At 35.8% G+C, this 12144-nt stretch overlaps 1 protein-coding gene across 3 annotated transcripts in view; it reads left to right on the forward strand.

Moving 5' to 3' along the window:
- DST (dystonin) overlaps positions 1-12144 on the forward strand; it is a 541070-nt gene that overhangs the window by 389795 nt on the left and 139131 nt on the right. For 2 of the 3 annotated variants that reach the window (XM_049776729.1, XM_049776730.1), the window contains exons 44-50: positions 837-1067; positions 2082-2234; positions 3660-3893; positions 4733-4999; positions 5910-6458; positions 7706-7882; positions 11226-11349. In XM_049776729.1, the coding sequence (XP_049632686.1) occupies positions 837-1067; positions 2082-2234; positions 3660-3893; positions 4733-4999; positions 5910-6458; positions 7706-7882; positions 11226-11349 (1735 nt within the window). The remainder of the gene's footprint in view (positions 1-836; positions 1068-2081; positions 2235-3659; positions 3894-4732; positions 5000-5909; positions 6459-7705; positions 7883-11225; positions 11350-12144) is intronic. The other variant, XM_049776727.1, reaches the window with a different exon arrangement.

The following is a 12144-nucleotide window of genomic DNA, read 5'->3' on the forward strand; positions in this document are numbered from 1 at the left end:
ACCAATAACATGTTGATTGTATTTGTGTATTTTCTATACTAGCCAAATACAAGATAATATAATTTAGTCTTATAAGCATTAATCATATTTTAGTCATATTTACATATATTAGTCACTTTGTCACTTTTCTTCCTTCCCTCAGTTTCTTAATTATAGACTCCTAATAAATGAGTGGGAGTCAAATAATGAAATTTTAAATTCCCTGTGTCTCTTTGATATTGGATATTGGATATGGATATTGTAATTCTTTTTTTTTATTTTGGTTTTTGGGCCACACCTGGTGATGTTCAGGGGTTACTCCTGGCTATGCTCTCAGAAGTCACTCCTGGCTTGGGAGACCATTGGGATGCCGGGGGATCGAACTCATTCCATCCTAGGCTAGCACGAGCAAGGCAGATGCCTTACTGCTTGCACCACCACTCCGGCCCCAGATATTGTAATTCTTAATAAACATTTTTTAATGTTGATATTTTCCTTCAATGTATATAAGTTGGATCTTCACCTTGGTTGATATTCTTTGTGTGATGTGGCAACTGATATTAAAATATTCTTAGAGGAATTATCTTTTTATAGAATTTAAACTATCATATAATTATATAATTTTATCATTGACATTTATTAATACTGATGAATAGGTTTTAGACTAACTATATAATGAAAACATGCCAGAAAATAATGAGTCCCCATATAAGAAGCATATTTAAAATTGTTTATTGAAATAACATGGTATTATGTTTTATGTATGCAAAAAGCATGGTTTTAAATGAAAGTTATTAATACAAGCTTTATATAATGATATAAGTCCTTATTAGTAACTTTCACTGCTTTGTTCATAGAATGTATTAAAAGATCTTGGACACACCAAAGTGCAACTGGAGACTACTGCCTTTGATGTGCAGTTTTTCGTTTCTGAATGTGCGCAAGATTTGTCTCCCAACCAAAGCAAGCAGCTGCTGAGACTCTTAAACTCAACTCAGAAGTGTTTTCTTGATATACAGGAATCAGTAACCACACAGGTGGATCATTTAACAGCTCAATTACAACTAGAACAAGATCTTGAGGATCAGGTTTGTAGATGACACAAACAATAGCATGATAGGAGAGATTTTTGGAAAGTCAATTAGAATATAATAGTGTAAAATTGAGAGATCCTGTACTACAAAGTGATGTTTCCAATAATAAGGCTATAATTTGTTGGTTTTAGTTTTCATGATTTCCTAAAGCTGTTGTTTTCAGCTAACAATCTTAACTATTTTCTAGGAGCATTTTAAGGTATAGATTGACAAACACATTTAAAGGGTACGGGTATCTTTTTCCTTTTGGAAGTGATAAATATGATGGTCTGAGTGCCAACTAGGCTTAGTCATTCTGTAACCTGGCCAAGGCTTTTCACCATTTTTTCCATGGTGAATTAGAAATAAGACAGTGATATTAAATAATGCCTAGAGTGTTTAAGCATAGAAGAATAAGCATAAAATACTGATCTTTTTGGCATGTGTTAGACACTGAGTAAACATCATCTATGGCTTTAAAATGAATAGTGTATATGTAGTAGGAAAATGGAAAATGCAATCAATTGATAGTGACATTCTTAAAAACTTACTCTTTAAATATAGAAAATTCACATTTATTTATATTGCTGTTAATAAGATGTCAATTAAGATAACAATTAGAAATCGATTAAATAAAAATAGCAGTTTTTCATTATTTCTTACAGCACCCAGGCATTATCTCTAGCATCATAACATTTATACATATATCAAATATGTTAACAAATCACTACTAACTTTTGTTTTGATATCCTTTTGCAGAATTAATTGTGTATGTCGCAGGTTTCAAGAGCTTAAGAAAATGGAATGTTTCTTCCTGTGGGTCAGAAGTTCCATCTCTCCCATATATGCATGGCCAGTAATGCTCTTCCCACCTTTGTTATCTTGCTCAACCTGCACTCCACTGCTATCATGTTTACAGCATACATAGAGAAGCGTATTTAGAGGAAATTTGTAAAATGTAGTAAGAACTGATTTCAGTAAGGAATTTATGATCACATATAGAAATACTTTAACTTTTCTTCACTTTAGACAGTGATAGAATGTCAGCAGGAGTACAAAGAGAAACTTCAAGGGATATGTGATCTACTCACCCAGACAGAAAACCGCCTGATTGGCCACCAAGAAGGTTTTGTGATTGGAGATGGCACAGTTGAGTTAAAGAAGTACCAGTCCAAGCAAGAGGTAATTGGTTTTTGCATCAGTAGGTCTATCTTAGTGTTAACTATGATAATTCTTCAGCAGTTGAGGTAGCAATAGTATTAACTTTTCTAAGGCTTCCCTAGTTGTCTCCGGACTTGAACCCTAAACTTTCATATACTTGTGACATTCTCAATTACAAGGATGATGCTCATTTTCCTGACTCTCTTTAGGTGAAATACTGAGTAGAAGAAATTTGGGTGGAAGTAAATTTGATATGGGTTTGAATGATGTATTAATTAAAAAATTATTTTTAAATTAATTAAATATTTTGAACATCGTGGTTTACAAAGATTTTCATGATTGAGTTTCTGTTACACAATGCACACCTTCTTCACCAAGTGCCCATTTCTTACCACCAATATCCCCAATTTCTCTCCTGCCCTCCCCATTGCCAGCCTTTGGGGCAGACTTTTACTTCTTTTCTTTTTTTTTCTCTATCCTATTTCCTCTTTCTCTCTCCCCCCATTTTTTTTCTTTTTAGACACTGTAGCTTGAACTGTTGTAGGGCCATACATATCACTTCATCTCCTTCAGCAACCAGTCCTTATCCAGAATGCTAAGTTTCACTATCATTGTTATAGTGGTTCCTTTTCTTCCCTAACTGCACTGCTCTGCTATTTGTGGCAAGCTTACCAATGACTGAACCTCGTGACCCTTGTGTCTTGTCTCTAGATATTATTCCCCCCTTATATTATTATTTCCCTCTTATATCCCACAAATGAGTGAGTTCATTTTATGTCTCTCACTTTCTAACTTATTTCACTCAGCATAATAGTCTCCATATCCATCTATGTGTAAGCAACTTTGCATGATGCCTTAAAATTTGGATCCATTTAAGGTCAGTTCACTCAGAAATTGGTCAGCATTTGGAGTCTTTTTCTTGAATGTTTTATTATTATTCCATCTGTCTCTCTTAAATAGTTGTTATAATTTTAATTGTGTCATCCCTGACTGTGCTCAGGAATTATTCCTTTCTCTGTTCTCAGGACTCACAGTAGTTATATATATATATATATATATATATATATATGTATACATATGTATGTATAAATATGTATATATATGTGTGTATATATAAATATATACATATATATAACTACTCCTAGTGGTATTTTCTTAGCATATATGATTCTAAGAATCAAGTCTTGATCAGTTGCATCCAAGGCAAATGTCCTGCCCACCCACAGAACTGTCTGTTCCTGTATACCTGTTTTTAATTGTTGTCTTACACTAAATATTGTGATTTAAACAGAAAACTAATTTATATATATATATATATATATATATATATATATATATATTACTTTCCAGTTGGAAATCTAAGTTTTCTGCTTACCCATTTTTTAAGCATTAGAGCTGAGGAAGAATTAAGTACTAATTTCGTAAGATTTTATTCTCTATTTAAAGGAATTACAAAAAGACATGAAAGGAAGTGCAAAAGCATTGGAAGAAATAGTGAAAAACTCAGAGAAATTCTTGAAAGAGAATGGTGGAATGTTGTCTATAGAAGATAAGGCTTTGATTGAACAGAAACTGAATGAAGCTAAGTTAAAGTATGAGCAGCTTAATTTAAAAGCAGAAGAGTTGAAAAAGGAACTGGATAAAGTTGTTACAACGGCAATCAAGGAAGAAACTGAAAAGGTCCTTATTCAAACATGCGATCTGCTATTGCTTTATTTATTATTTATTTATTTATTTATTTATTTATTTATTTTGGTGTTTGAGCCACACCCAATGATGCTCACTCCTGTATATGCGCTCAGAAATCACTCCTGTCTTAGGGCACCATATGGGATGCCGTCAAACCCAGGTTTGTCCTGGGTCAGCTGCGTGCAAGGCAAATGCCCTATTGCTGTACTATCTCTTAATTAAAACTGATTAGCATAATGTCTCCTTGAATTATTAAGTGATATTGGGTAGTAATGATAAATGATTAACTCCAGGGACTAAAAATTTAGATTTCTAGACACATAGTTAACTACTAGAAAGATAGTTAACTACTAGAAAGAGCTTGGCTTAACTTTTTAAGAAAATTTAAATGGCATTGTGAAACTTATTTTAGAATGTATAAGAACTTATTTAGTTAAACATTTGAAATGTATTTTTAAGGACAATGAAAACCTCAAAGCCTGTTACAGGTATTCAGTTGTAAGGTTTACTTTCATTGCAGCTGATTTTCAATTTTTACCAGTGTTTAGTATCCTCTGATTTTTAAATGAAATAAATGTTTACTTTTTGAATGTCTTAAAATGAATGCCTTAGGCCAAATAAATAGTAAATTGGGTAAGGTACAAAATTCTGATATTTTATATTCCCCCCCCCCCCACCGAAAGCACTACTTGGAGTGATCCCTGATGTGAGCTTCGAGTAAACCCTGAGCACAACAGTCTGTGGCTTGCAAATCAAAATAATAATGATAGTAATAATAAAATTAAAAAATGAATGCCTGTATTCAGATATGGTAAACTTTTCCTGTCTAGGCTGCTGCTGTGAAGCAGCTGGAAGAGAGCAAAACCAAAATAGAAAACCTTCTGGACTGGTTGTCAAATGTTGATGGAAACTTGGAAAGGGCAAGTATAACCCAGAATCAGGTCATTGAGCAGAATGGGACTCATTTTCAAGATGGTGATGGGAAGTCCGAGATTGGAGAAGAAGATAAAGTTAATGGTAACTTGCTGGAGACTGATTTTGATGGGGCTGTTGGAATCCTTGAGGAGAATCTGAACCAGCAATACCATAAAGTTAAGGTGTGTTGTTTGAAACATAATGCATTTAATTGAAATACCCTTTAGGCTCTTAATGGCTATAGGGTATGAAGTCCTGTTTATAAGCTCATATGTGTTTGGGGAGTGATTTTTATGAGACTTCTCAGCAAATCAAAGACTGAAAATCTTCAAATTCTTATAAGTGAAGCAGGGTTCTGAGGAATTTATAGAAGCAACAGTAGTAACTAAAATACAGTAGATAAAGGGCAATGCACAGTTCTAAGTTCTCCTTCCACTGACTCCTTGAGGTTTTTTTTTCTCATTGATCTTCGTTTTGTTTTGTTTTGTTTTGTGGCCACATTCAGCTCTGCATTCAGAAATTACTCTTGGCAGTGCTCAGGAACCATATGGAATGTGTTGAATCAAATCTAGGTTGGCCACATGCAAGGCAAAGGCCCTGCCTGCTGTACTGTCACCCTATTTTTATTCTCATTGTATTAATGAAGAAACTGGTTTATAAGAGGGAAGCAACTTGTACAAGATTACATATATAGTAAGGAAAATCCTAGAATTTTGAATCAGGTGATGAGTCCAGCCGCTTTGCTAAGTTCTGATTTCATGCCTAGAGGCTGTGTAGTTGTGAACTTAATTGTTTCCTGAGTGCCTCTACTCATCTCTTCAGGGATGGCTGTTGAGAAAAGGAATTGCATCGGAAGCAACTGACCCTAGTTCAATCCCCAGCACCACGTATAATATACTGAGCACCAACAGGGGTATTCCTGTGCTAAGTAAGTCTTGAGCACAGCTAAAATTGAGAAAGAAGTTGTTGACCCTAAATGTCAGAATTTAGGACTGATCATGTAGGACTGGGAGCAGGCCACTGCACCCAGTGGCTTCAGTGCAACCTCTCCACTGCTTGAAAGGTGTCTGTTTGTGTTGTTTCTTCCTGTAGGCCCAGCATGAGAAGATTGTTGCTAAGCAGCAAGCGGTCCTCATGGCTACTCAGTATGCACAAGCCTTATTGGAGAAGCAGGGTCATCATCTGTCTCTAGAGGAGAAAGAGAAGCTGCAAAAGAATATGAAGGAACTGAAAGTGCATTATGAAACTACCCTTGCCAACTCAGAGAAGAAAATGAAGTTGACGCATTCTCTGCAGGAAGAATTAGAGAAGTTTGACGCTGACTACGGTGATTTTGAGCACTGGCTGCAGCAGTCAGAACAAGAACTTGAAAACCTGGAGGCAGGTGCAGATGACTTCAGTGGTTTAATGACCAAATTGAAAAGGCAGAAGAGTTTTTCTGAAGATGTCATTTCTCATAAAGGTGACCTGAGATACATCACTATTTCTGGAAGTAGAGTTTTAGAAGCAGCCAAATCTTGCAGCAAGAGAGATGACAGTGTCAACGCTGATCAGGATAATATTGATACTTCTGCAACTCACAGAGAAGTCCAGAGCAAATTGGATCATGCCACTGACAGATTCAGATCTCTATACTCTAAGGTAATTTTATTTCTCAACTCCTCAATGTCAGTGCTGCCATTTCTGTTAACCAAGTCACATTCAAGTGTGAACCACAGTAGAAATGTCCTGCCTTCAACAGTTTTCTCTCTTTTTTTCTTAATTTTTGTTTTCAATTATAAATTAACCTAAAAGTTTAAATAAAGAAAAATAAGATTATTGACTCTCTCGCCCTATAATTATTTTTTTATAGTTTTGAGAGTGTTGTCATTGTGGCATTACCTAACTCAAAAATGCTAATATCCAATTTGCCATTAGGTGGTAGGGTTAATTTTAAAGACCTAATGATAACTGGACTCTTGTCAGCGCTGGCTAACAGGTTGAATGTTTGTTCCTGAGGACAAGTGAGAGGAGTTTATTGTTTCTTTTTCTTTCTTTCTTTCTTTCTTTCTTTCTTTCTTTCTTTCTTTCTTTCTTTCTTTCTTTCTTTCTTTCTTTCTTTCTTTCTTTCTTTCTTTCTTTCTTTCTTTCTTTCTTTCTTTCTTTCTTTCTTTCTTTCTTTCTTTCTTTCGAAAACATTTTCTTGTTTACAGTACAAGCTGAAACAAATTTTTTTGGTTTTTGGGCCACCTCTGGTGGCTCTCAGGGGTTAGTTCCTTCTTTCTCTGTACTCAGGAATCACTCCTGTCAGGTTTATGGAGAACCTATGGATGGAATCTGGGTAAGCTGCATGCAGGAAAAATGCCTTACCCATGTGATACCGCTCCATCCCTAAAAAAATTTTTTATTAAGATGCCAGATATTTAAAAACAAAATAAAAAATGGTTCCAGATATTTTAAGGAGTTATTGACTATTGGCCTTGCTTCTTTATGATCTAATACTTTTTCTATTTGAGTTATTCAGTCTTATGCAATATCTACATAGTGATGATTTGTTAGACACCTTGAAAATATTTACATCCTGTAGATATATGGTGTATAAAACTGAACTGGAATTTGTTTTGGTAGATGGTTGATATCTAAGTAAGTCCTTCATTCTGGATTAAATACTCAGCCTTTGGAATATGTTTTGCATTTGATAAATCTTGAGTAATGTCCTAATTTTTATGTTTACTTTTTGATTTGTTTATGGACACTTTTATGTTAAAGTTTTTAGCATACCTTCAGTAACTTTTGTTGAAGTCTACTGTTTTCTAAGTTGTATAATTCATAGATCCTTGGTTTATATGATTTCTATGGCTTATATAAAAGTAGTAGATTTTAATCCCTTATTCCTTTTATTTTTCTAGTGCAGTGTCCTTGGGAATAACCTTAAAGATCTGGTGGATAAATATCAACATTATGAAGATGCTTCATGTGGACTTCTTTCTGCACTTCATGCCTGTGAAGTAGCAGCAGGCAAACACTTATCTGAACTTATTGCTGTTGATCCTAAAAATCTACAAAGGCAACTAGAAGAGACGAAGGTGAGGGGTGGAGGGGCAGGAAAGAGGGAGGGAAGCAGAGAGAAAGATAGAGATAGAAAGAATGAACACACTAGTGAAAGAGCAGCTCTTCAATATAGTCAGTGAACATCTTCCACTGCTTTATACTTTTTGGTTATAGATTCATCTAGACAAGTAAGGACGTTTGGAAGATGAATAGGGCAAACATTGGAAAAATAAACTAGAGGGAGTTTAGATCATTCTGCATGGTTTCTTCATTTCTCTAACAAGATTTATTTTCCTGTCTTTTACTGGCTTAATATGATTATTATGACATGTTACCTGCCCCTCAGACTTTTTGTCTTTACAAACAAAACTATATATTTTTTGGTTTTGGGCCACACCCAGTGATGCTCAGGGGTCATTCCTGGCTATGTGCTCAGAAGTTGCTCCTGGCTTGGAGGACCGTATGGGATGCTGGGGATCGAACTGAGGTTCGTCCTGGAACTGCCGCGTGTAAGGCAAACACCCTTCCGTTTGCACTATCACTCCGGCCCAAACAAAACTATAATTGTCTTGGTCACTTGTTTGTCTTTGTATGTGTTAATTTGATTAATTACTCTTCTCTTTCCTAGACTGATAATTCTTATGGCCAGGTATTTTACTCTACTTTATTTATTGCTATTTCCCCAGCAGTTAGACCAATACCTGGCCCAGAATATGTATTCAATCTCTGTTTAGGAATGAAGAAGCTGGAGGGATATTATTGTTATTGTCATTTTCAGAGTATGACCAGTGAGGTTGGAGTTTCTGTTGGGTATCCCCATGAGTCATAGAGATACAACCTAGCACAGATCTCCAGAGACCAAGCTGCTCTTTTTTAATATACATGTGGGATAACATACTTATAAATTTCAAGATGGCAACTTAGGACTGTCTTTGCTTTTGAAATGTTTTATAGAACCACAGTGGCCTTTACATTTATTTAGTAAATATGTTTGCCATGTCCATCACTTTATGATCACATGTACCTTAAAATATCAATTCATCTGGGGCCTGAGTGGTGGCGAAAGAGGTAAGGTGTCTGCCTTGCGTGCGCTAGCCTAGGATGGACTGCAATTTTATCCCCGGTGTCCCATATGGTCCCCTAAGCCAGGAGCGATTTCTGAGCACATAGCCAGGAGTATCACTGGGTATGGCTGAAAAACAAACAAACAAAAAACCCAAAAAATGCCATTTATCTTCGGTAAGCTCACATTATTAAAAATATTTTAGGAAAGAGTTGGAGAGAGAACTGGTTACACTTTTATAGAAGAGTCAAACAGTATCTGTAGTTTACTTATGGGTGTTTCAAGGAAAGAGGAAAATTCTACTTTTATGTAAGAAGAAGAAAGGGAGAGGAAGACTTTCCAGGTAGCTGAATGTTGAAGGGTGAACATAAACTAGATTTATGAGGTGGAGTAGAGGTATGGTAGGGTATGGATGTAGGTTATTTGAAACGTTGGTTTATAAGAGTTATTAGGGCATGAGCTCTGTTATGAGTAAGACATTCAGAGTGTTGGACATTTCTGGATTGTGGAAAACGATGAGATTGAAAATAGAATGAAGGAATAGCTTTTACAGAATATTTAATAAAATGATCAAGATTTCAATTTGGGAAGCTACCTAAAGATTTTAAAGAGAGGGACCAGAAAGATTCTTAGGGGTTTAGATGTTTGCTTTACATGTGGCTGATCCATTTAAATCCCTGGCACTACATACATATGGTCTGAGTGAGTCCATCAGGAATGATCCTTGAGCACAGAGCCAGGTAATCCCTGAGCCCAACTGGATGTGACACAAACTCTCCCCAAAATAAAGAGGGGAGTGATACAACCAAGTGCATTTTTTGAATTGTGGGGCACTATCTAGGGTGAGAGATTGAAGGCAAGGAGCACAGTTTGGATGCCTTCCTCAGCAGCTCAAGAGAGCATCCTGCAGTCATGGAGAAATACAGAGAAGAATTCTTATTTCAGAAAGATGTTCAGGTCTTGATGGTTGATTTGTGTATGGAAAGGAGAGTTGCTCCAGAGTCTAAGAAGAGCTGTGGCTTTACAACTCGAATAATGTGATTCAAGTCTAGCTTGAGATCAGGGCTTAGCTTTTTGAAGTTTTGGTGGCTGTGGAAATATTCTAGATGGAAACATTCGTAGAACAATGGTAAAATTGGGACCTATTTCTTTACTTGGACATGGGAATTTGAGTTTAAAATCTGAATGAGAGACAGACTAGGAAGGAGGAGCTAGCAACATTCATATTCTAGTGAAATGAAAGCCTAGACTAGACTATGGTTCTTGCCTCTTCACTTTCATCCTTGCTGTTGAACTACATGTCTATAATAAAGAACTGCTAGGACATATGGTTAGCATGTTCAATCTACCTTTTCTGAAGCTGTTTACTACTATTTTAAGAGTTTCACCATTAATTTGTTTTTGAGATGTATATGTCATGTTAATCAAATCTGTATGGAAAGACCACACGTTTTCTGATATCAACTATATAATATTTAATCACCAGGAAAACTAGTTCATCAACACCCATCATATACCACAATCATGAAAATAATTCTCTCTTTTGGAAAGGAAATCCTATATTCCTAAATCATGTTTTTAAGATAAAAATTAATTCTGGAGCTGAGTACAGTAGGTAGGGAATTTGCCTTACATGTAGCTGACCTGAGTTTGATCTTCAACATCCCATGTGTTAAGTCCCCTGAGCCGGCCAGAAGTGATTTCTGAGTGCAGACTGGTTGTGGCTCCCATACAACAATGATAAAAATTCTTACAATAAATGAAAAATAATAACATTTAAAATAAATGAGATTTAGAAAATGCATTTCTATAGAGATAGTTGTTCATCTCATCCTGACAACAGGAATGTGAATGACACAGCTCTTTGTTATTTTTGTATGCAAACATATGTTCATACTTCAGCTGGCCTGTGCACTGAATGCATCAATATTTTCTTAAGTATCTGTCAGAAAAAATTTTTAAAAGTATATGTAGGTTTATGTCGCATATAAGTATCTACAGACTTACATAAATTAATTTTTTATTAAATCACTGTGAGATATAGTTAAAAAGGTTTTATAGTTGATTTTCAGTCATACAATGTTCTAACACCCATCCTTTCAGCTGTGTTCTTTTCTTGTCACCAATTTCCCCAGTTTTTCTTCTGTATGGCAGACACCTATCTCCGATTATTGCCTGATGCTTTTGCTTTTTGCCATGTTTAAATCACCTTAAATTTTAGAAGACAGAATTTTTAGCTTTCATCTATAAATAATTTATTTTATACTGGATTTTGTTGTTTGTATTGGGTATAATTGAGGCATGTAATTCTACAGACTCTACAAGGACAGATATCAAGTCAGCAGGCTGCTGTTGAGAAACTGAAAAAAACAGCTGAAGTTCTCTTAGATGCAAGGGGATCTTTACTTCCAGCAAAGAATGATATCCAAAAAACCCTGGGTAAGTGTTCATTCTTGATTTGCTTTCCCAGCAAGATTTCAGGGAAAAAGGTATTCTAACATATTTGGAGAAAATGTTGGCCTTAGAAATTGTCTAACCTCTGTCCTTTGTCTTTTCAATCTGGGAAACTTTGCCTTGACAGGTATACTTAGTATCTTTGGTAGTTGGGTCTATATAGTTTGAAAAGTACCTATTTAAATTTGAATTTTGTATTTAGAAAATGTATCAAGAAGTCTGTTGTGGGGACGGAGCAATGGCGCAAGCAGTAAGATGTCTGCCTTGCCTGCGCTAGCCTAGGATGGACTATGGTTTGATCCCCCTGTGTCCCATATGGTCCCCTAAACCAGGAGCACTTTATAAGTGCATAGCCAGGAGTAACCTCTGAGTGTCACAGGGTGTGGCCCACCCCCCCCCCCAAATTCTGTTGTGTAATACTTCCCATAGAAAGTAGAATTTACCAAGTTGATGGGATGAGAAGGATGGAAACTTTAGCCTATAGTCTAAATTAGCTTTCTTTTGTTAATTTTAATTTTTCCTTTTTATTATAACAGCATGATTTGCCAGGGTTATAATAGAATTCTTTCAAGCATTAAATGTTCAACCGCTCTCACCACCAGTGTGACCTTCCCTTCACCAGTGTCCTCAATTTTCCACTCACAGCCCTAGCCTGCCCCCCTTTCAGGCACAAACAAATTTACTTCATATTGTTTGTTATAACACCAAGGCAAATAGAATGAACAGATCTAGTATTCAGTTAGAATGATATTTATGCACCCACTGACATTAAAAGTAGTG

This window comes from Suncus etruscus, chromosome 7, assembly GCF_024139225.1.
Source record: "Suncus etruscus isolate mSunEtr1 chromosome 7, mSunEtr1.pri.cur, whole genome shotgun sequence".
Lineage (NCBI taxonomy): Eukaryota > Metazoa > Chordata > Mammalia > Eulipotyphla > Soricidae > Suncus > Suncus etruscus.